The sequence below is a fragment of the Passer domesticus genome, chromosome 5, assembly GCF_036417665.1.
Source record: "Passer domesticus isolate bPasDom1 chromosome 5, bPasDom1.hap1, whole genome shotgun sequence".
Lineage (NCBI taxonomy): Eukaryota > Metazoa > Chordata > Aves > Passeriformes > Passeridae > Passer > Passer domesticus.
This window is the reverse complement of record NC_087478.1, coordinates 72,612,351-72,633,577: the sequence shown is the minus strand read 5'-3', so window position 1 is coordinate 72,633,577 and position 21,227 is coordinate 72,612,351. Positions and strand designations below refer to the sequence as shown.

The 21,227-nt window shown below is 41.3% G+C and overlaps 1 protein-coding gene across 19 annotated transcripts in view; it reads right to left on the bottom strand.

Annotated features, from left to right (window-relative positions):
• Positions 1–21,227, bottom strand: part of TBXAS1 (thromboxane A synthase 1) — a 229,629-nt gene that overhangs the window by 48,999 nt on the left and 159,403 nt on the right. For 18 of the 19 annotated variants that reach the window (XM_064420992.1, XM_064420994.1, XM_064420990.1 and 15 more), the window contains one exon: positions 16,928–17,242. The exons of the other annotated variant lie outside the window; for it this stretch is intronic. In XM_064420992.1, coding sequence (XP_064277062.1) covers positions 16,928–17,242 — 315 coding nt within the window. The remainder of the gene's footprint in view (positions 1–16,927; positions 17,243–21,227) is intronic. 19 annotated transcript variants of the gene reach the window in all.

Sequence of the window (21,227 nt, the reverse complement as noted above, 5' to 3'; positions counted from 1 at the left end):
AAAATAAATAATTTTAGGAACACACAGTTTTAATACAAGAAAACACTAACAGGTGATAACTGTGGTTTACAGGTGACATCCTAATATTTATTTAGGAGAAGGATAATTAATTTAGGAGAAGAGATTAAACAAAACTGTGGCAAATTCACAATAAATTTTTGCCAGAAAGATTTGTGTAAGAGGGCACGACATATTCCCAGCTATTTTTATGCAGGGTGTCAGGACTGGTGGTGAGACAACCCATACAGCAGCAATGGGGATCAAAACAGAGCCTGATTCCAAAGGTCACCAAGCATTAAAAAAAGTTCACATCTGAATGTTTTGGCCTGGATCTATCTATGGTTTTTCTTGTAAAATCAGAGCTAGGAAAGAAAGCAGGACGCTCGCTTAGCACCAAGTCTCTGTGTCCTTGCATTGTTCTCTCATTTAAGTGCACTGCTAAGGCTCCACTGATAATAAAAGATTGATTTAAAAGTCCATTCCACAACCTAAGCAAACAGTGAGCCTGGCTAATGTTACATATCATATCCTCTTGTCATTTACTGCTACTCTGTGTGTTTACTGTGCCTCTCACTCCCCCTCAGTACCAGCCCGAATTTGCAGCAGAGCAGCTGGTCCTCCGGGGTTGATGGCACAGCTGCAACTCTAGCAACAGCAACAGCAGCCTCCCGATTGATTGTGAAAGCACAACCCTGCTCTCAGTTAGGCTCTGAACTAAAACAACCCCCTCCCAAGGCTTTGGGTCAAGTCTTTGCAGATTTCCTAAATGCCAGGCACCTCTACGTCACAAGCTGAACCTTACCTCTGGTAAGATCCAAAATTTAATCACATTATCTGCATTCTTCTGTCAAGGTTGCTACTTCGATCCAAAAGAGATTATGAAAGTAGGTGGTGTGAACAAAAAAAGAATAAAAAAATTGTATCCACTCCATCTTTAACTTCTATCAGAAAAGCTATTATTTTGCATGGATTACTTTTCTTATGGTAAATTCAGTACACAGCATGACAAAAACATCCATGCTCTTCCCATTAGTACAGGAGGAAAACTTAATGGAGTGTGCTATGTTTTGCTTTGTCTTTCTCTTACCATTTTTTGAATTACTGGTCTTGCTTTGTGCTCCGAGCCAACATGATGAGTATTGCTCCTTTCCTTCAAAATAACTGGACTGTGAGAACAAAGAAGTGTGTTTTTGGAGCCTGATTCTCAGTTTCACTAAGGTCCTACCAAGGCAGCAGAAACAGGCCTTACCACAGTTGCAAGCCCTCTTTTGTAAAACGTAACAACAAATGAAGTGATATTAACCCTGCTGCAGGTGAAGGATGAGGCTAATGTTCACACACCTTGATGGTCCATTCCCATTACAGGAAATAGGCAAGAGAGCATAAATGTAAACTGAGAATCTGGCTTTGCAGTTACCCTGGATACAGTTTGTAGGATTTATATGTTTAATTAGAGCAAAAGGTAGAAACCTCCAGAGTCATATGAAAACTGTATGTTAAACAAGGTTTTGCCCAACATTCTAGAACACCAGAACTTGCAACGATGGAACAAGAACAATTAAAAAGATTACTAAAGCATTTTGTTTTGCTTGTTCTTCTTGGGATCCTTCATTTTCAAGTCAGGAAAGACATTTTATGCCACCTAATTAAAACAACTGGGAGGGTTTTGTTTTTTTGTTTTTGTTTTTTTTTTTTTAACAGATACACTAATTAATTAATACAAATAAGTCCTGTGTCTTTGGTTTAACACAAGATTAGACTGCACAATAACAAATTCCTAAACTTAATATGTATCATTTAATGAATTTATAGACAATGCCTCTTTTTCCCCCATTGCAGAGTGAAGAAGAATTTGCTTAGTAGGGAGTACTCAAAGCACTCTAAAACATTCTGTGTTTCTGTCCTTGCAGAGGGTGGTGCATGTACATCCTTCAATTTGTCCACATCAGTAGATCTGATGACTTTTGTGTTTTGGATCTCGGATGAAAATCACTGTATTTTCACTTACATCCATGGGGGAAACATCAGATGTCCTTGCAAAGGATTTCTTGTGGGATGTAAGTTAACCAGAAAATGTAAATACTATTCTAGAGTTCTCTATGTCCCATGCCAAAACTGTCAAATTGTCCATGCCTCCTGAAGAAACAGGACCATTAATATTACGGGACTTGTAGGTACTTTTAGAGGTTAATATTTATGTACCATTTGGATGTTAACAAATGAAAAGTGCTAAAACATCCTAGACTATTTAGAAAAGATTCGGTATCTTTGCTCCTGCTGTCACAAGTCTGCTCTACTAAAGTGGCACCAGCTTACCAAACCTAATGAAAAAAATATCAGTGTGACAGTTACTGCTCAGGTTAAACATTGTTGAAACCTGTAGGTAAAGCAACCACTTGATTCTGTAATGGAGCTTATCTGCCTGTTATATTTATTCAGAGGGACTGGTCAGGAGGATTACAGCCCCTGTGCAAAATGACCGGCGAGGTTTTGTGCACAGCACCTGTGGGCAGAGTGGTTTGTCAAGGTAGCGCTCTGCACAGAGCTGCGTGTTCAGGGAAGAAGTAAAACAACCAGAAAAGGACAACAAAGGAGAAAAGAAGCACCAGGCATCATTCTCAGTGCAGCAAACACAGTTTGGTGAGGGACTGCCACAGTCTACGCTGCTCCACGGAGCTGTGAGCGCTGGAGCCACGTCCTGCTGCTCAGTTCCTGCTGGGATGGGCAAAAGGAGACTATGAACAGTCCTTGTAAATAAGTAGGGTCACTTCAAAGATATTTGGCTTTAATCCAAACATCCCAAAGGCCCTGAAATTTCAGCCGGCAGCTCAGCTCAGCTCACCCCAGGTGAGCAATGTAAACAGGCAGCAAATTACGACATGGCACAAAATCTGACAAATGTTGGCATCTTTCTCAGCTGACAACTTGGCCACATACACAGAGGTGCACCTTTCGGCAGGGGAGTTCAAACACTTCTTTGGCAAGGGATAAAACACACCCAGTTTGCACCCAGATTGTGCATTTTATTTTGTCTCACATTGAGCTTGCTCAGGCAACAGGCAGTATTTTAGGTAACTATTACTTGTTTCTCCTCAAGTTTCCATAGAAAATTGTTGGTAGTCATGACTTTCTTATTGCAGAAGGCATCAAACACATACAAAAGTTTTAAATTAACGATCTGTTGGGGAAAATCCGCACAACACAACCTGTGACACTATCTGAAGACACCCATGCAACTGGTGTCAAGCTGTGCCACTTAAAGCATGTTTTCAGCACCCACCTAAGACAGCCTGGCAGCATATATTTGTGAATTTATCACAGGCAGGGAGTAAAATGCTTTTAAACATCATCTTATTTCCCCAGTGAATGCTCCTCCCAGCAGGGAGCTTTGCTGGCTGGTTTCTACCAGGCACATTGAGCAAGATCACTTCTAAATAATAACTCCTTCCACAACTTGATTTCCTTGCCCTAAAGCCTGGTGACGTGTCTGAACACTGGGATGCCAGCACCACAAAGCACCCACAGCTTAAAGCAAGATATGCTGGAGCAGGATGTGACAGAGATGTGGTAGAGAGCCAGCCTTGGGGTCAACACATTCAGAGACTTTGGTGGTGAAATCCAAGTAGTTTGAACATTTCTGGAACATACATCACAAGAAAAGCTGGTTGTGAAGATGTACTTTTCTAGAGTGGAAGGGAACAGCACAAAGCTGGGAGAGTGCTGTAATTCAACAAACTGCAAAAGAGTAGCTGTGCCCTCCTCCTCAGAAAAACAGTGGAAAAAATTCACCTTTGGGTGAAGGGGCATTCATACAGCCTGAAAATTGTGCAGTGAAATTCAAGTAACCCCTTGTGACTACTCCCCCGTCTTCTCTGATGCTGAAACAACATCAGAGCTATCTGCTGGTGGTGCTTAAATGCTCGTGTTTTTCACATTAGAGAGGCAGGAGTTTTGGACCCCCCGATTCCTATACTTACATACCTTTGGAAATTAGCATAAACATCTCAGCTGGCTACCGATGTGATTAAGATGTGCCTCCACTTTGCAATTTTTTCTTTGAAACAAAGCAAAGGCTTTCGTTTGTTAAGTGAAAATTCCCCTGTGGAAACCCCTCTCTCTTTCCCTCCCATTTCTGACCCCATACTGGGCACTTTAATCTAATTTTGGTTTGAGGTTTTAGAAGCTGAAGGCTGCTTCTGAAGATCACTGAGGGAAAAGAAATCACTGGGAGGAACACCACACTTTGAACTGAACGTCCCTGGCACAATGCATATTGGAAAAAGAAAGCACTAAGAACATTTCCCAATCAATGTAACTGTATTTTTCACAACCAGTTAGAAGAAATGGAAACCTATGGTAAATAATGCTGCTTTGTACAAGTCCAATTACCCTGAATGATAAATTGCCTAATTATTTCAGCTCTAGAATCTTTCCCAAGTTCTTTATCCCTTTCTTTGTAGTCAGTGTCTGCAGAACAAGAGCGTTTGACTGTTACTAATTAACAAGAGAGAAAGATGCAGGACATTTAGTAAATTCACTTCTGTTTAAATCCATGTTATATTATTTTTCCCCACCAAAGGGGGAAAAAAAGTAATAATTTATTTAAAAGCTGCTCTGATGGAGAAAATTTTTCTCCATGACTACTCTGTGATATTAAAACAGTCAGCTTTTGCTTTTTATGCTCTCTAGAATGCCAAAAGATTAAAGGCACAGCAAGGTTAGATTAGTACCTCGAAATTATCTGTAAAGTTCTCTACTTATCAAGCTATTAAATCTAAATTCATGACTGCACAAAATCATCTTCTTATTGTATCCTGGGTGCAGATGAACTTGATGAAACAAGTTCCAAAAAGATAAAGCTTTAAAAAGTGCTTTTTTCCAGTTCACTATGCATTGACTTTCTGACATCTTGTTTCTTCCTTTTTCCTTCATTTAGATCAACAACAGTAGCAAGGGTTTCTGGACAATAGCCCCGTGTTCAGAATTTTTTGTCTTCTTGATTTTTTCCTTTAAATTTAAAGGGTAGCTAAGAGTACTGAAAAAGATATTAAAGTTTATTCAAAACCTCTACTGAAGAAGATCAAAATCACTGTATTGTACTATATTTTTAAACCTAGTGGTATGTAAAGCATTATAAAACAAACAAAAAACCCCCCAAACCTTTTTTTCCCTCCTGCTTATTAACAGAGTCTTTTCTGAAATCCATTTTTTATGATGTGTGTAAAAGCAGAATGTTTTACATACAAAATAATATGAATATTTTGTTGAATTCTGTAAGCACAGTTTCCATACAGGTGGAAAACATTGAGTCAATGGGGCCAAAGAGTGAATTGCTTGCACATCATCCCTTAATGTGCTATGCCTCAGCGACAGCCAGGGAGGATAATTCCTTGGACTGAGAAAGTAATGGAGCTCTCAGACTCACCACATCTGAGACCTGGCTAAGGATAGTTAGCGTGCAAGCAACTATTTATCTACTCAGTCTTGGTTAAAAGCCCAACATTCCAGTCCATACAAGCAACTGGCATTTCTAGTGTAAAACAGTTTGAAGTCTCCCCTGACTGAGGCCCCAAATGCCTATTCCAGTGGCTACTGCAGCAGTGAAATTCCACTTCTGGCCATAGCTGCTTGCCCTTTGTGGGGTACTGACCAAAACATTCAAAACATGACCAGTTACACTGACGTACAGGTGGATTTTTTTGCTTTAAAGAATTTGATTTTGGAGAAGTCCCATAACCTGTCTTATGAAAACCAGACATCAAATTAGTTAGTAATAAGTGAGATTACAACCATGGACTTCAGGACAGTTAACTTCAGCCTCTTCAGGCATCTTCTTGGAAAGATCCCCTGGAAAATAGGCCCCATCGGGAAGAGAGGTTACAAATATCCCTTCCTCCAGAATGATCCATCTGAATGAACAAGAAATTGTGCAAAGGGGGCAAGAGACCTGCATGGATGAATATAGAACTGTTTTCATTACTCAAGCACAAGCAGAAAATACACAGGAGATGCAGGGTCAGGCCACTTAGAATGAATATAAAGAGGTTATCAGAGTAACTAGAAATGAGACAAGGAAGGCCAAAGTCCATCTGGGGGCCAAAATTAAATCTGGCCAAGAATGTCAAGGACAAGAAAGGCTTTTTCAAATACATCAATAACAAAAGGAAAACAAAGGCAATGGGCAGAAACTGATGCACAGGAAATGCCACCTGAATTTGAAGAATTTCTTTACTGTGCAGGTGACCAGGTACTAGAACAGATTGCAGAGAGAGGGTGTGGAGTCTCCCTCACTGGAGATATTGAAAAACTATCTGGTCAAAATCCTGTGCCACTTGCTCTAGGATGGCCCTGCTTGAGCAGGGGGCTGGACCAGAGTCCACCCTATGGTCCCTTCCAGCCTGACCCATTCAATAAATATTAGTGAAAAATTGTTCTGTGACACAGTAAAATATATTAACAGATTTGAAATGGAGCAGTCTTCAGACAGGATGTGTTTCCTACATTCCTTTGTGTTTTCCTGACTACTCCCTTTGCACCAGTCTTTCCATCTGGTCAAGTAAGGAAATGTTCACTCATATCACTGGAAGACCACCATTTCTAGAGCAAGGGCACACCCAGAAACACCACCTTTCCTTTCCTTCCATGTTAAAAGAAAAGCATAAGATGAAGCAGAGCAAACAATACAAAAGCCATCTCACGCTGATTAAAAAGAGCAAAATCATATTGTAAGAAATGGAAATTATTTAAATACATATGTTCTGCCAGGGTGGTAAAGAAGGGGGAAAAAAGGGAGAGGAGGTCACAAGAAGTTCAGTCTACCAAAAACTGCTTTACATAATCATGAAATGCAAACGAGTTTCCACTCCTTCTGGCACCAGCTCATTCAGCCTTCACTTCAAATGCTTATTGACAAATAAATGGACTAGTTGTTTCCTATTAATGCTTCCTAATTTATGTACATACCTGGAGGAAAAAATTCCATTTTGACCTCACATTCATATAAGCTAAGATCATTTTTAAGCTATGAATATGATGAATACAATTTTAATTTCTTCTTGGTTGCTGCTGGGGATTTGCTGTTTCTTAATAAATTAGGCATGTGTTCTCCTCAGCTCAACTTTTGCACCTTATGCATTTAATAAATGCAATTCAGGAATCTGTGTGAAACTTCTTGATGAAAGACCTTATTTTCTTCAGTCATCATTCACTCTCTCCCTCCTTCTCTCTCTCATGCAAGCACAGGTGCACACACAGGATTTGTTTTATTTACTGCTCCCCAATACTTCTCCTCCTTTGCCCATAGGACCATACAATGGTTTGGCTTGGAAAGGACCTTAAAGCTGATCTAATTCAAACTCCTCTGCCATCAGCAGGGATATCTTCCATTAGACCAGGCTGCTCAGAACTCCATTCAGCCTGGTCTTGAACACTTTGAGGAATGAGACATCCACAGCTCCTCTGGGCAACCTGTGCTAGTGCCTCTCCACCCTCACAGTAAATAATCTCACCCAAACCTACTCTCTTTTAGTTTAAAGCCATTACCACTTGTTCTGTCACTATAGACCCTTGTAGAAGGTCACATGGAAAATCCTTATCATGAAAGTGGCACTCATTTTCAGATATCTCAAGAGTCACTACTGTCCTTACAATGTAAAATGCTGTTAAAGCAAGATTTTACCCCTTGGTCTTGAAAGCCTCTCAGAAGCTCACAGTTCAGTGGAGATTCCTGCAGCAGATGAGGATACCAGGGCTGGGCCAACACCTTCATGCTCTGAAGAATCTGCCTGTCAGTCTGGGGACACAGAGGGGTCTCATCCCAAATGAATATTAACTAATGCACAACTTGAAAATGCTTTGCTGCTTAGCTTAGTATTTAATATTTCCCAGGAGACAAGTTCTTTCCTGATGAATGCGATTGACTGCTAATGCTGAGACACAGTGTGGGGTCCTGACACAGATGTCCAAAGCCACCCTCTCTCATTTGTAAGTTCTTTTAAGGGCCAGATGGTTTAACTTTCTGATTTTTTTGCATTGAGGTTGTGCCTATTGCTAGCTGCTCTCTTTCTTTGCTAAGTATTTATGATACAGCAGCACGTAACTTATGGAAACTTTCAGTGCTTAACTTCCATGACAAAAAAAAAAAAAGTATAATATCTTTCTGGGCTTGACTCCTACTTCACATTGAAAAACTCCTGAGGGGTAGCCAGGCTGCCACTCAAAGAACAGGCACTCACACCTGTGAAGGCATCCTCATTCCTGAGAAGCATGTTCACCTCTTTTCCTACCATATGGCTAGCCTGGTGGGAGTATGTCCCTCCCAGTGTCATGGAGAGGAGCAGTGTGATATTTACTGTGGTTTATGTTATCTCCTTGCTTCCTTCTACAAGGCTCAACTGCCCAGTGCAAAAATGTGATCTACCAATTCTACCTGGGACTATGTTCCACCCTGCGCCCTATGATGTTCCCTACCTGCAGCTAAAAGGTTAACACTGATATGAGTAAAAAAAATTATTGGACATTTCTTTGATATTAATTTGGCTTACTTTTTCCCTGGAGGAAGCTTGTTAATCACCATATACAGGAGCAGTGGGGATACGAATCCTGAAGAAAATTGTAACAAGTTTCTTGCTCAGCCGTGGTATTTTTCCTTAAATTAAAAGCAAATATACTCTTTTCTCCATAAAACCCTGAAATGTAAGGAGGGAAAGGAGGGGGACAAATAATAGAAAGACATGGAAGATGCATCCTTCCCTTTCTTTTTAAACAAATCTGCCTAATCACATTTAAAGTGCTGCATTATTAACATCTTCACCATTAAATGTTCCATGTCACTAGAAAAATTTATTCTTTAACATGAACCCTGAAGCAGTGATAGTGGGTCAATTATTAGGAGGATGGCAAAATACCAAGAAAATTCAGGGGTGAAAATGAGTATCTGTCTAGCATACATTACCTGAGACTCAGTTTTGCTCAAGAATAGCAATAAGGCAGAGTCACTGAGCAACAAGTGACATTGCAAGCAAAAGACAAATTAGTCTTCATGGACAAGAGACTGATAGGCCTGAAAAAATGGAAAAATAAAAGGGTTTTTTTCTCTTTCCTCTTTATTTCTTTTTCTTGAGTGAAAAGGGGTAAATGAACTCTGCGTGTCAACAACAAGAAGTTCCTTAAAATAAAGGTACATTTATCATCTCAACAACACCTCATTCCAGGCCACATAGAACCACCTATTCTCAGCTGTGAAAAGGATTTTCCTAGGAAAGAAGTAAGGTTTGGAAAAGTCAAGGAAGTACAATGTCAAGATACAAGTGGGATTTAAACTGGAATTTGTTCCTATAAGCTAACAGTAGACTTTCCAAAATAGCAAAGCCAAACCATTCCTAAAAGATACCCAGACTTACCAATTGATCAACTCAACTCTTTGCATATCATAAATAAGCTGACTCTCAATAAAGTCTTTACTGTCTTTGAAAATCTTTATCTCCTTTGGAGAGCAGGCATCTGTAGATATAGTGTAGGAACTACAAACACAGGGCAAGCAAGAAGAATTGCTCTCATGCAGCTCCTGGCTGGTCATGCTCTCACTGCCTGCTCATGATTCAGACAAAGGGTGACTGTGGCTGCCCTGCAGAGCACAGGAACAAGCAACAGGGGTCTTCCAGACAGGCCTGCAGCTCAACTTCTCTGCCAAGTGCTGGGAGGGGTGCCTGGGGTGGAAAGCAACCTGTGCAAAGAGATACCTTCTAAGGCTTGCACGATGAGAAAACTAAGCCCAAGCTTTTCCACTGTCAAATTCATATTTTTTGAAAAATCCCTTCGCCCAGGATTTTTCTCCTGGGAAACTAAGAAGCCTCAGAGAAAAAGGAAAACAATTCTTATCTCATTTGCTTCTCCTGTGTTTTGCTCCTTTGGAATGTGGTTGGAGATTGTTTACCAACAGGTGATTGTTTCTTTGGTTTCTGCTATGAATTGTTTTGACTCAATGGCCAACCAGTGCCAAGCTGTGTCAGGACTCTGGAGAGAGTAATGAGTTTTCATTATTATCTTTTCAGCATTCTGTAAGTATCCTTTCTGTATTCTTTAGTATAGTATAATTTTCTTTAATATAATATAGCATCATAAAATAATAAATTAGTCTTCTGAGAACATAGAGTCAGATTCATCATTCCTTCCTGCCATGAGGGTCCCCACAAATACAGTATTCCACCTCGGTCCTTTCCCTTAGCATTTGAGCCTAGGAACAAGTTTGGGGCAAGTTTGGATAAACACTTGGCAAGCTTGGACTCAAGACTTTTCTCATGATACCTCTCTTTATACAGCAGAGACTCAAGATGGTAGAGATAACAGAGCCCTGAGTCTCAAAGGTGGCTGATATTCCAGAAAAGTGGCTGACATTCCAGAAAAGTCAAAATAACCTCTGCCCAAGAGAAGTTACTTGGGGGGTCTTGAGTCCAAAGTCTGCATTTTAAATCAGTACATTCTAGACATATACAGCAGAGGATAAATTTGGGTCTTGTCCTAACTTAGCAACCTTTGACTGGTATGTACAGAAGCACCATGGGACTAAGATAAATAACTGATTTCAGACATTGAGCCACTGCATGAGGAACTGCAGAAATAGAAACTAACAGTACTTGGTCTCTACATGTTTAAAAGCATCTCTCTATTTGTTTAAAAAAACCCAAGTGCTGACAGCTGACATTCATAAATGATGGGAGTCTCTGCAACACCTTCTTAAACAAATAGAGCAATCAAAGAGTGTCATTCCATTAAAGAGAATAAACAGCAACAACAACCAATATTGTTTGTGCTTCCTGGTTCTGTATGTTTTGTGTGTGTATGTGTATGCATGTGTAACAGAAACTCTCTTCTGTAGACTTTTTTTCTGAGCACTATTTACAATTCAGTCTCCCTTGATAAATGCAAGCCTTCACTGTCAGCAATATTTCCTTAGTGAAGCTCAGTCTCTGTAGTTGCCAGCTTCTGAGAGCACAAAGCCTTGAGATACTGCATGAAAGGCACCAAACTCATGCAAATTGTTGTAGTAATTCCCTGACAGTGACATCTCTCTGACTTTCACCCCTCATTTTCACCAATGCTCAAAGAAAACCACCTGTGCTACCAAGGAGACTCTCTGCATAGACTGCTTAAAAATCTAAAGTACTCAATCAGGCACAAGAGACACCATAAAAATGGTCCTGCCTCTCTCTGCTGTAGGAATTTTATGGGAAGGGAAAATTTTGAAATGACAAAATCCGTTTTCCATAAGACATCTCCATCAGACTGCAGAGATATTAGTGAAGGAGCTTTGCAGTGTGAAGAACAGAATCATAAACCAGTGTAAAGTTCAGTACAATTCCACTCAAGTCAGTGAAGATGATTACTCCAGATGAGCAACTGCCACAGCCAGTATGTCTGATGAATTACAGCACCAAAATTATCAGTCATAAATGAGGAGTTTATGCAACAGTCCAGTTCAACTTGGGCTATTCACAACTCACTACACATAGCAATTAAAAAGGAATTAAACAGTACTGTTTCATAAACAAAACTATGGATTGCAATGACTTTGGAGTAGCATAATTCAATATTTTTGACATGAAAGAATACAGATGAAACAGTCTGGTCAACATTTTCAATAAAACATATTGAAAATATTCCTGGGTCCTAAAGCTATACAAAACCAAGTCTTTATAGGAAGAGGAAGATGTCTTTATATCAAAGAAAAATCTCCAAGTTTCCATTTAAATAGAGAAAGAGTACGGCAGGACCTTCAAGTTTCTTTAAACTTTCAGTTTCTAGACAGAAGTGAAAATGTTGGTAAGTCACACCAGCACTGAATTGTTACAGCAGTACTTTGTGTGGATAGGAAATTTGATGGAGTAGAGACATGCTGTGTCTTATCCTGTTCTTCATTCCTCTCACACTGATGTTTCTAAATGTCATATCAAGCAGTGATAAGTAAGAGTAGTACAAAGCTTTTTTAAAATAGAATGGAAAACACAGTTAGTCTTGCAGCCTCCAATGAATGTTTTATGGTAATAGCTGCTCTTTCATGTATTCACTTTTATTTACTTCTCCTGGCTCCTGTGCTCTCCTTCACCTTTGTCAGGGCTCCTGAAAGTATTCCTGGGCATCAGCAGCAGTGAGCTGCTACTCTGTCCTTCACCAGACCTGAAGCCTCACATATCAGTGCAGCAACACATCTCCAGTTCTGTAATGCTCAGTGCAACTTTTTTCCTGTGCTTCTTTAAGTAACAACAAATTTGTAGAGAGATGAGTTAAAAATCCCCAAAATGTAGCACCAAGTCTAACCCATTAGTCAATGCGAGGCTTGGCTGTCTATTACTGAGAATATGCAGTAAATTATTCCTGAAGGTGAGATTAGAATTCAGGGAGCTCTTGCTCCAGGCTTTTATATGCTCTGCACCATCAAGTATGGATTTCTTTATTGCATGGAGACAGGGAAGATCATTCTCATACCTCTTTTGGCCTCCTTAGCTGCCCCTAGCATGCTTGCTTTTCCCCCTCAAGAAAATGAGCTAGTTTCACTGGTTTAACCTGATGTGTTTACTTTGCAACAGATCAGGACCACATACCTACACCCACTCACCACATTTCACCTCAGGGTAACAAATAACTTCTCATAAGAAGTTAGCTTGGTCTTCTCTGTTTTTGCACTCTGTTTTGTGCCACTACTCTTCCTGTCTAAAATTGTGCAGTCCAGTAAAACAACGACCAAAAAAAAAAATTATAATTGTGAATGATTCAGGCTTGAGAGCAGGGACAAGGATGGGAGAGAGATTTTAGCATTTTTAAATGCTAAAATTGGAATAGAGGAAAAAAGAGAGGCCCCACATTAAGGGAATCCCCAGCATGGAAGATGCAATTTTTCATGCCCTAAGCTCTGTGGCTCAGGACATAACACACAGAGCAGCTCAGAGCACACAGTGGCACTCAGAAGCAAGTGTTCATATGCTCAAAATGAATGTGTGTGCTCCGGGCTTTCTATGACTTTGCGAAGCACACACACAAACAAAAATCAACTTGCTTTTACAATAAAATAATCAGTCACATGTGCAAAAATTGTTCCTAAATATGTCTTGTGAAGGGCTCTTTAAAAACTCCGCACAGGGATCATTTTTTGACTGAAACAGAGAGGTGAAGACCACGGGTACATTCTTTCTCACTTGGTGAATGTGGATAAAAAACATCTCTTTCACAACTGTATAGCCTCTAACAGTTCAGGGATGGTTAGCCACAAATGTTGTAAAAATAATCTGGTCTTGAAATAGCAACATTTCTCTTTTTTTCCCCTGTGCCCTCCTTTACTGGTACATACCAGGCTTGCTTCTCAGCTGATGCATATCACCATACCTGTACTAATACCAAACATGTACCAGTTTAACCCATCTGAGGATCTGACCCCTCTCTGCTGTCCCAGATATGTGGTCTCTGCAGAAAGCAATATTATTTTATACAGACACAGAGGTAGGCGTCCTGCCCCCACTAGTTCATATTTAACTCTCTTTTCATCTTGTTTATTTTGCTTTCATGGTATCAAAGCAAGCTGCACACCCAGCAACAAGCTTGCAGCAAATAGGTGCATCTTATTTTTAGCAGATTGCCCTTCACAGGGCACACACTACACTCTCAAGGGATTTATGAAGAGGGTCAGGTCAGAGACTCTATAATTTGAATTTTATTTGTGTGTTAGAAGAATTATGCTTGTCTTTTCCAGTACAGTTGGAGCACAGACAGGGATTCAAACTGCATGGGAAGTTACAGTGTGTGGTGACAAGCAATCACCATTCAGTATTTTGCCTCTCTGCTTCCCCAGAGATGAAAAGCTCTGCATGTCCTTTCCCTACACCCTAAAGACCCAGACAGAGGTGAGGGGGCAATGTCCTGCCCTCTACAATAACTGAGGCTAGAGGCTTCTCCTGCCTGCCAAACTAAACTGGGCCAGGTGCCTCTTCTCACTTTGAGGCAAAGAGACACCATGAAACCTCGACACTGAGCTGTCAGTCAAGAAAAGACCCAAAACGTCCTTTAGCAAGCAGATGAGGATGGTTCTGGAGGTAAAAAGATGACAACCCATGACTCACTCAGAGACTGTTTTCTGAGGTCACCTGCCTGGAAGTGCCATCTCCACAGTCTATTCAGGCTGTGTGGTAGAGATTGGCAGTGAGACCTCCCAAGACAGCTCTGAAGCAAACTTGGACGCAACAGAGCAGGATAACATGGTCCTGTCTCCTCTGGGTATCTGACTCCCAGCACTGAGACTAGACACTTCCAGCACCTAGCTTTGTATTTCTGCACCACACTGCAGCAGTCTGCACCACGCCTGCCCAGAGATCTCTAACACAGCATTGACTCAGCTTTCTCCATCCCCTTTATGCTCTCCCAATGTACCCACTCTGCAAGACAGACAAATGAAGATCACAGCAAAGGCAGGGGTGTTCTCAAGAAGAACACCCTGAGCCACCAAAATACTGCTGTATGCTCAGATGGACCAGCCTTGCTCCATTATTGGCTATTACAAGGTCACCATGCCTTGTGTTTTTGACTGGTGTGCCAAAAAGCTGGAACTGTGCCTGTCATTTATAGCACCTTTTCTCAGATGGCTCTCACATGTCTTTATAAACTTTGGTAAATGAGTATATAAATCACTCTGTCCACCACCAAAGTACAATCATCTCTGGGATGATACACAGCAGCTGCTGTAAAATCAAACTGCAGCTCCACACCACAGATTAGGGCAATAAAACATGCTGCATCAGCCCACTGAAATGGATGGAGGACAGAAGAGGGACGTGGTGGAGGACATTTGTAGTTTTAATTACCTGAGTATAAATTTGGCAGAAGAGGGTACGGTGTTTAATACTTGCATATCTGCAAATCAAAACAGTCTTCCACCACATGTCAAAACAATCTAACTGTACCATTCCCCATGTTTTGGCCTTCTAAAGCCCTTCCTTTCTGAAAATCGCAGAGCACTTGATAAGAGCAAAAAGCTGATGTGCTGAGTACAAGCAACAACCTAATCAAATTTCTTAGCAACTGACTTGATAACTAACTGAGCCTGTAGCTTCTGTGTCCCTCCCTTCCTCTCTCTTGCATGACAACTGAATACGGCATCTATATATACCCAGTTCTAAAATAGCTTCTACTCCTGTAACTCACAAACCGTTCACATAAATCTCATTTTCTAGGCTAAAAGTAGTTAATTGCAGTCACTAAGGGGACTGAACTGCTGCACCCTTTTCCTTATTCTGGGATGGGCTCCTTGAGCAGTGTGTTTCCCCCTCCTGCCCCCCTGCCAAATCATGAACTGTTTATAAAAGGAAATTTTTTGAATGATGGGGCTGCATAGATCAGATCTACAATTTTCCTGTTATCAGGGACTGCAGATGAATCGTTGTCCTTCTCTCCCTCTCTTCTCCTTGGCTATACAGACATATATGCACCATCTACAGCTAAACCTGACAAGAAAGTACAGGGAATTTATTTGAAAGGTATTTCCAATCAATATACAACATGGGGCAGCATGGTTTGGGATGAGGACACCAGTTTGAGTTGAGCCTCATACAGACTTTGTACAGAGCAGAAATTGAGTGCAAACTCTCTGCACTGACTAGGGACACTGCCACAAGTGTCCCTAGCTTCATAACCTCTCTTAGATTGTGCAAAAGCTGAAATGATTAGCAAAATATTCATAGAGAACCAAGAGAGTCAAGAATCAAACATTTGAATTTGATTATTATTGAAACATTACTAATAGTGAATGGCAGCTCAGTCAGACCATACACAAGCCAGGGTCCATTTAGTTATCCAGCTTGTATCAGAATCACACCCACATGTGAACCTCTTGCACTCTTGCAGTCTCCAAGTGCACAGCAAGGGCTCCTTTACCTGGAACTGGACCAGACCAGCTGCTAAGGGAAATTTGGTACACACAGAGCTAGTCTTTAACTACCTCAGAATAAACTCCTGAGGTGCTTAGAGGGTGTACCCAACAGTCCTCACTACCAGTCTGTGCCTACAGGAGCACACTACTTGTCCATGTAGACATGGCCATGTGCATGGACTTCCTGTGTGGAATATCCTTAAGGAACCAGCCAGCCAATGACTCATTGCACTCAGATTTCTACACATTTTCATGGAAATGTTTACCATTTCACATCCCCATCTACAGAAAGAAGTCATATGAATGACATCACACACCTATCCTGGAGGATAGCTCTCCCACCAATTCCCCTTTAGATTCCTGGGCCATCAGCTTTCAGGAACTGATGAGATTAACCATAGTTTCCCGGGGGCTGCATAGCAGGGGATTCTGTGTGCAAGTCTGCCCCTAGCATTACCCAGTAAACTGCCCACACTCCAGGCCAAGTTGCACCTTCACACCTTGGCAGGCCTTAAGGAAGGCAGCTGAACTCACCAGACATGAGGGCACAATTAGGGCCTGCCATATATGAATGAAACAAGTAAATAACTCCAGCTCCTGGAAAACAAAAATGCCCTTGCCAAATACAGATAGTGGAGAAGTAATTTGAACACAGTATAAGAGAATTAGATACCATGATTTTTTTTTAAATATTACACATATATTCTGCTGCTAGAAAAAAATAAAAAGATTATTTAAAACAAAACTTTGAAGTTTATGATTTGTAAGAACAAAATTTGTGCTCCTACAAAGACCAGTAAATAAAATTGACCAAGAAAACAATAGAAGCATTTGTACAAGAGGAAAAAAATAGAAATGCGTAGTTCTAGAGCCTGACAACAGCTGTTTGATTTCAATAATGTAAAATATTCTTTTAAAGGTTAAGCATTCACTATGACATGAAGTTTCCAGGCCATCTCTTGTGTTGATACATTGACATTCCCTGCACAAAGCCCCAGACCAGCACATCATACTCACGTGTTTTGCAGAGAACTCATCGACCTCCCGCAGCACCTTCTCCTGGCACTCCGGGTTGGTGGCCAGCAGGTAGGTGGCAAAGGACAGCGTGCTCGTGGTGGTCTCATAGCCAGCAATCAGGAACAGGAAAGCTTGGCCTGCTATCTCATCCTCTGTCAGCATCTTCTGAGCCTTCTCAGATGGGGCTGTGCCAGCCAGAGGCGCCTCATCCTGTCTGGGAGCAGCAGATGGGCCGAGCACACCCGAGCACCCGGCTGCCAGGGAATCGGCTGAGTCGCAGGCATCAAGCATCCACTGGAGAAAATCTCTGCGCCTCTGCAGAACAAGGAACATCAGGGATGGGTCACAGAGCAATGCCTTCCATGGGGGATGGAAGCAGAGAGCAACTTCCTATTTATAGTGCATGCTTGGCTCCTACAGAACGACCACCAGCCTTTCACTGAATGAGGAGGCTTCTATAAATCAGCTGGAAATGCCATAACAGCCTGTCATTGCTTTCTTCCCAGGGAGATGAGACTGATCTGCCCCAATCCACAAGAGATATGTTAGGCATCCTTCACAGAGGATTGCTAATGGCCAGCTCTCCATGGAATTTCTTTTATTCTTATGCTGAGTTCTTGGCACTTGCTGGGAATCAGGGGATTGACACGGACACTGTACATGCAGAATCCTTGTGCCCCTGCCAGATGGAGGCAGCACAAATCATGCTTGGAGGAGGTGGTCCATCAGCTTGGATGCACCACCCTCATTTGTCCGTATGGTCCAAAGCATGGAACTCACCATCTAAGTTCAGGGTTGCACATACATTACTTTCTATACTAGCTTAGTGTGACAGGGCTGAAATCTAATCTCAGTAAATTGGGATGTCTTTTTGATGAGAAAACACAGGAACACTTGTAACAAGATAGCCTTTCTTTAAACAATTCTTTAAGAATGTATTTGCAGAACCATATTAAAACAGTAAGCATTCCCCTACCACAAAACCTGTTTGGGTGGTTTGTCTTTGCAAAATGCCCACTGAATGATCCTGCTGTTATGAGAACTGTTTCTTTCACACTTATTTCTGACACAAAAGCTCTAATAAACAGACCTATGGCCAAGAGTGAGCTGACTCCCAACCAGTGTGGACAGCAAGCTTGATTAGGCTTTGAAATACAACCCAAAAGGTTTGAATTGACTTTTGAGAGTGGGCATAATAGAATTGTGCTGAACCTAAGCCATAAGGCTGTGTGATTGATTTTCAATTCCTCAAATACCAACAGAATACATGATAGCTCAAGGACTTAGAAGTGACTGCAGTGCGAGAACATGACAGCTTGTGCAGTGGAATGGACAAAAGAAGGGACCAAGCTTTTCTTCAAAAGAAAAGAATATCCTGTAAACTGTACTTGTCTTTTAAAAATTAATAATTTGAATGATTTCTTGGATCTGATGCTTGAGAGATAAAGTAGAAAAAAGAAAGGCCAGAGAAAAGGACAGGCAAACAAGATAAGAGTAAGGAAGAAGTAATTAATTATAAATGTCAGACGACTTAATCAGATTATTTATTTTTCACACGACATGGGAAAAGAGAGCAATGAGACAAGAAAACAGGAGAAATACTCAGTGTCCTGTGCTTAGCTCTGCTGCCAACAAACTGTTCTGATCGATCTACAGGCAGAGAGGAATGGTTATTTTGGGGTTTGAATAACACAAGGGATTGGCACAGTGCCTCTTCAACAGCTCCTTCCCTCCACCCCAGAGAACCTTTCCATGATGCATCTTGTACCCAATGAGAATCTTGCACCCTGGTACACCCAAAAATCAATGATTCGGATAGCAGCCAGTGCCTGCTGAAGGACTCTGCACATTCTCCAGTCAGGCTGAATCACCTCCAAGGCATGGGAGACGTGCTTTTCCACCAGCAGGTGAAGGCACACAAAGAAACGCTACAGACACTGTGCTCTGCAAATGAGCTGCAGCTCTGAAAACACCTCCTTGTGCCTAGACTTAGGCACAATTCCCGCCAGCATGATAGGATACCTCTGCTCCATTATGTTCCTGTAGATTGGAGGAAGTGAGACTTCATGCAGACTTTGGCTGTGAATAGCTCAAAATCTTGTTTAATTTTTCTGGGGAGGAAAAGTTTGTTCATGTCCTGGGAGTTCATGTATTGCACGACTCAGAGTCCAACTCTTTCGCATAGGCTGTGCTTCAGGGATTTCCCTTGTACATATATTTGTATTAAGCCATTTTTAAAATTGAAAAAAACAAGCAAACAAGAAAAAAAAGCCAACCAAACAAAAAAATTCCAAAACCAAATAAATAAACAAACATAACAAAAAAGAAACACCAACAACAGCAAAAAAACCAACAACAACAAAAATAAAACCCAAAAAAAACAGAAGAGTCCAGTTCCAGTGTGCTCATTAGCGTGTGGATAAACCAATTCAAAGTAGTAATGAACCGCATCTGTAGAGGCAGTCTCTTTATCTGCAAGACTAGCCACCATCACCTAAACTACCTTCGTAACATAAACATGTATAATTACATTCCTTTTCAGTGGAATTGTAGCACTGTAGCCTCCTGCAGCTCAAAAGGTGTAACATTTGCCATGGTTCTGCATCCATCCTTCTCTAGCTGTGAATTTTCTTATAAACAAACTCATTGCCCTCTAAGGGTTTGCTGCTCCTAGACATGAGCTCTTAGATGAGCCTGGTCTTATATTTAGACAATACACTCTCTGGAGACCTGTAAGATGTTTCTCCAGCCTTAAACAAAATCAGGTCCTGGCCTTATACAAAGCATTGGGTTATTGCTGTGATAGCAAAGTAATAATCATAATGACTACTGAATAAAATTTCATTCATGAGAATTTTTGCTGAAAGCAAACTTAATGAATACCAGCACAAGTGAATATTCCCAGGAATGTGCTCTGAAATGCCTCTGTGGCCATTTTGAGGAGCTCTTTTTATTACTCACATAATATATTTGGTTAGGAATTTAAAAGCTTGTCTTGTTGCAGAATCTGTTTTTAAGGTCATCCTATCCAGAAAAAACTGGATACCTGATCTGTGCCATGTAACTTGCTCACAGGTGAGCAGGGGTTGCTAAGAGCAATGGCTTCATAAACAAACCTTGCAAAAACAACATTCATTTGTTGAATGAACTTGAATAATAGTGGGGGGGAGTGGGGGGGAGAAGTATAACATTAGAGAGAAGCAAGCTTTCTTCCAAGATAATTCTACGCAGTGGAAGGTGCTATATTTCAGCAAAGCTTCTCTTCCTTAGGCTTCATTCTGCTTCACTTTAGGCATCAGTATAGAGTGCCACATAAAAAATTGTCCTCAACCCAAGCGAGAGAAAAGATTTCCAGGGTTATAACAAGGCATAATGAAACATATTTTTTTCCGCACCATCAGGATGGAAAAATTGCTCTGATTCCAAAACCTAACAATGGCAATAGAGGCAAATACTAGCATAAACCCAAATATAATTGGATTATTAAGTGCTAGAAATAAGGAAAAAGCATCTCATGAAAATTCACAGGGAGGGGGGTTTCTCCACTTCAGCTGATAGCAGAAGGAAAAAAAAATATTTAAAAATTACATTATTTTTCTTAATTTAACAAGAGACCAGGTACTTGCAGTGCCACTGCACAAAAGCATTCTTTGGTCATCACATCCAGCTGCTGGCTTCCTTTCTCCATCAGGGACATTTGTTTGATTTTCCTCACAAAAAGCAGAAGCCCATAATAGCCTCCATCCTGTCCTCTGACACTTGCATAGTTATGTTACAATGGCCTCAGAAACAAATTCCTGCCACAAAAGAATGGCGTGCTAATGCGACGGACTCTTCATTTGCCCCTGTACAACACAGAGCCTGTCATTAAGCCAATGATAATTGAACGGAAAGCCACGATTCAAACAAAACCCACATAATTTGAATGCAGCGTGGGACAGGGCGAATGTCTAACTCGGCGGTGACACAGACATCCCCTCTGAAATATGTAATAAGACAAGCTCTGCTTACAGCTTCCCCAAGACAGACACCTTGCAGTATATTTCCTGACACCGGCGTTCTGGGCCGTATCATTCCTCTCATTAGCCTCCTTAGGCATCACCTGGCCGTGCGGGGAAGCGGCTCTGCGCGAAGGCGGAACGAGCGCTGGAAGAACAGACGAGCACGGCGCCAGGGAAGGCCAGGCCGCCAGAATCCACCTCCCCTCCTCACACCACGGCTCTCCAGCCCCACAGCTGTCACAAGGAGAGAGATGTACCGCTCACACGCGAGATGCAGCATGACTTTTGTCACAGGAGGC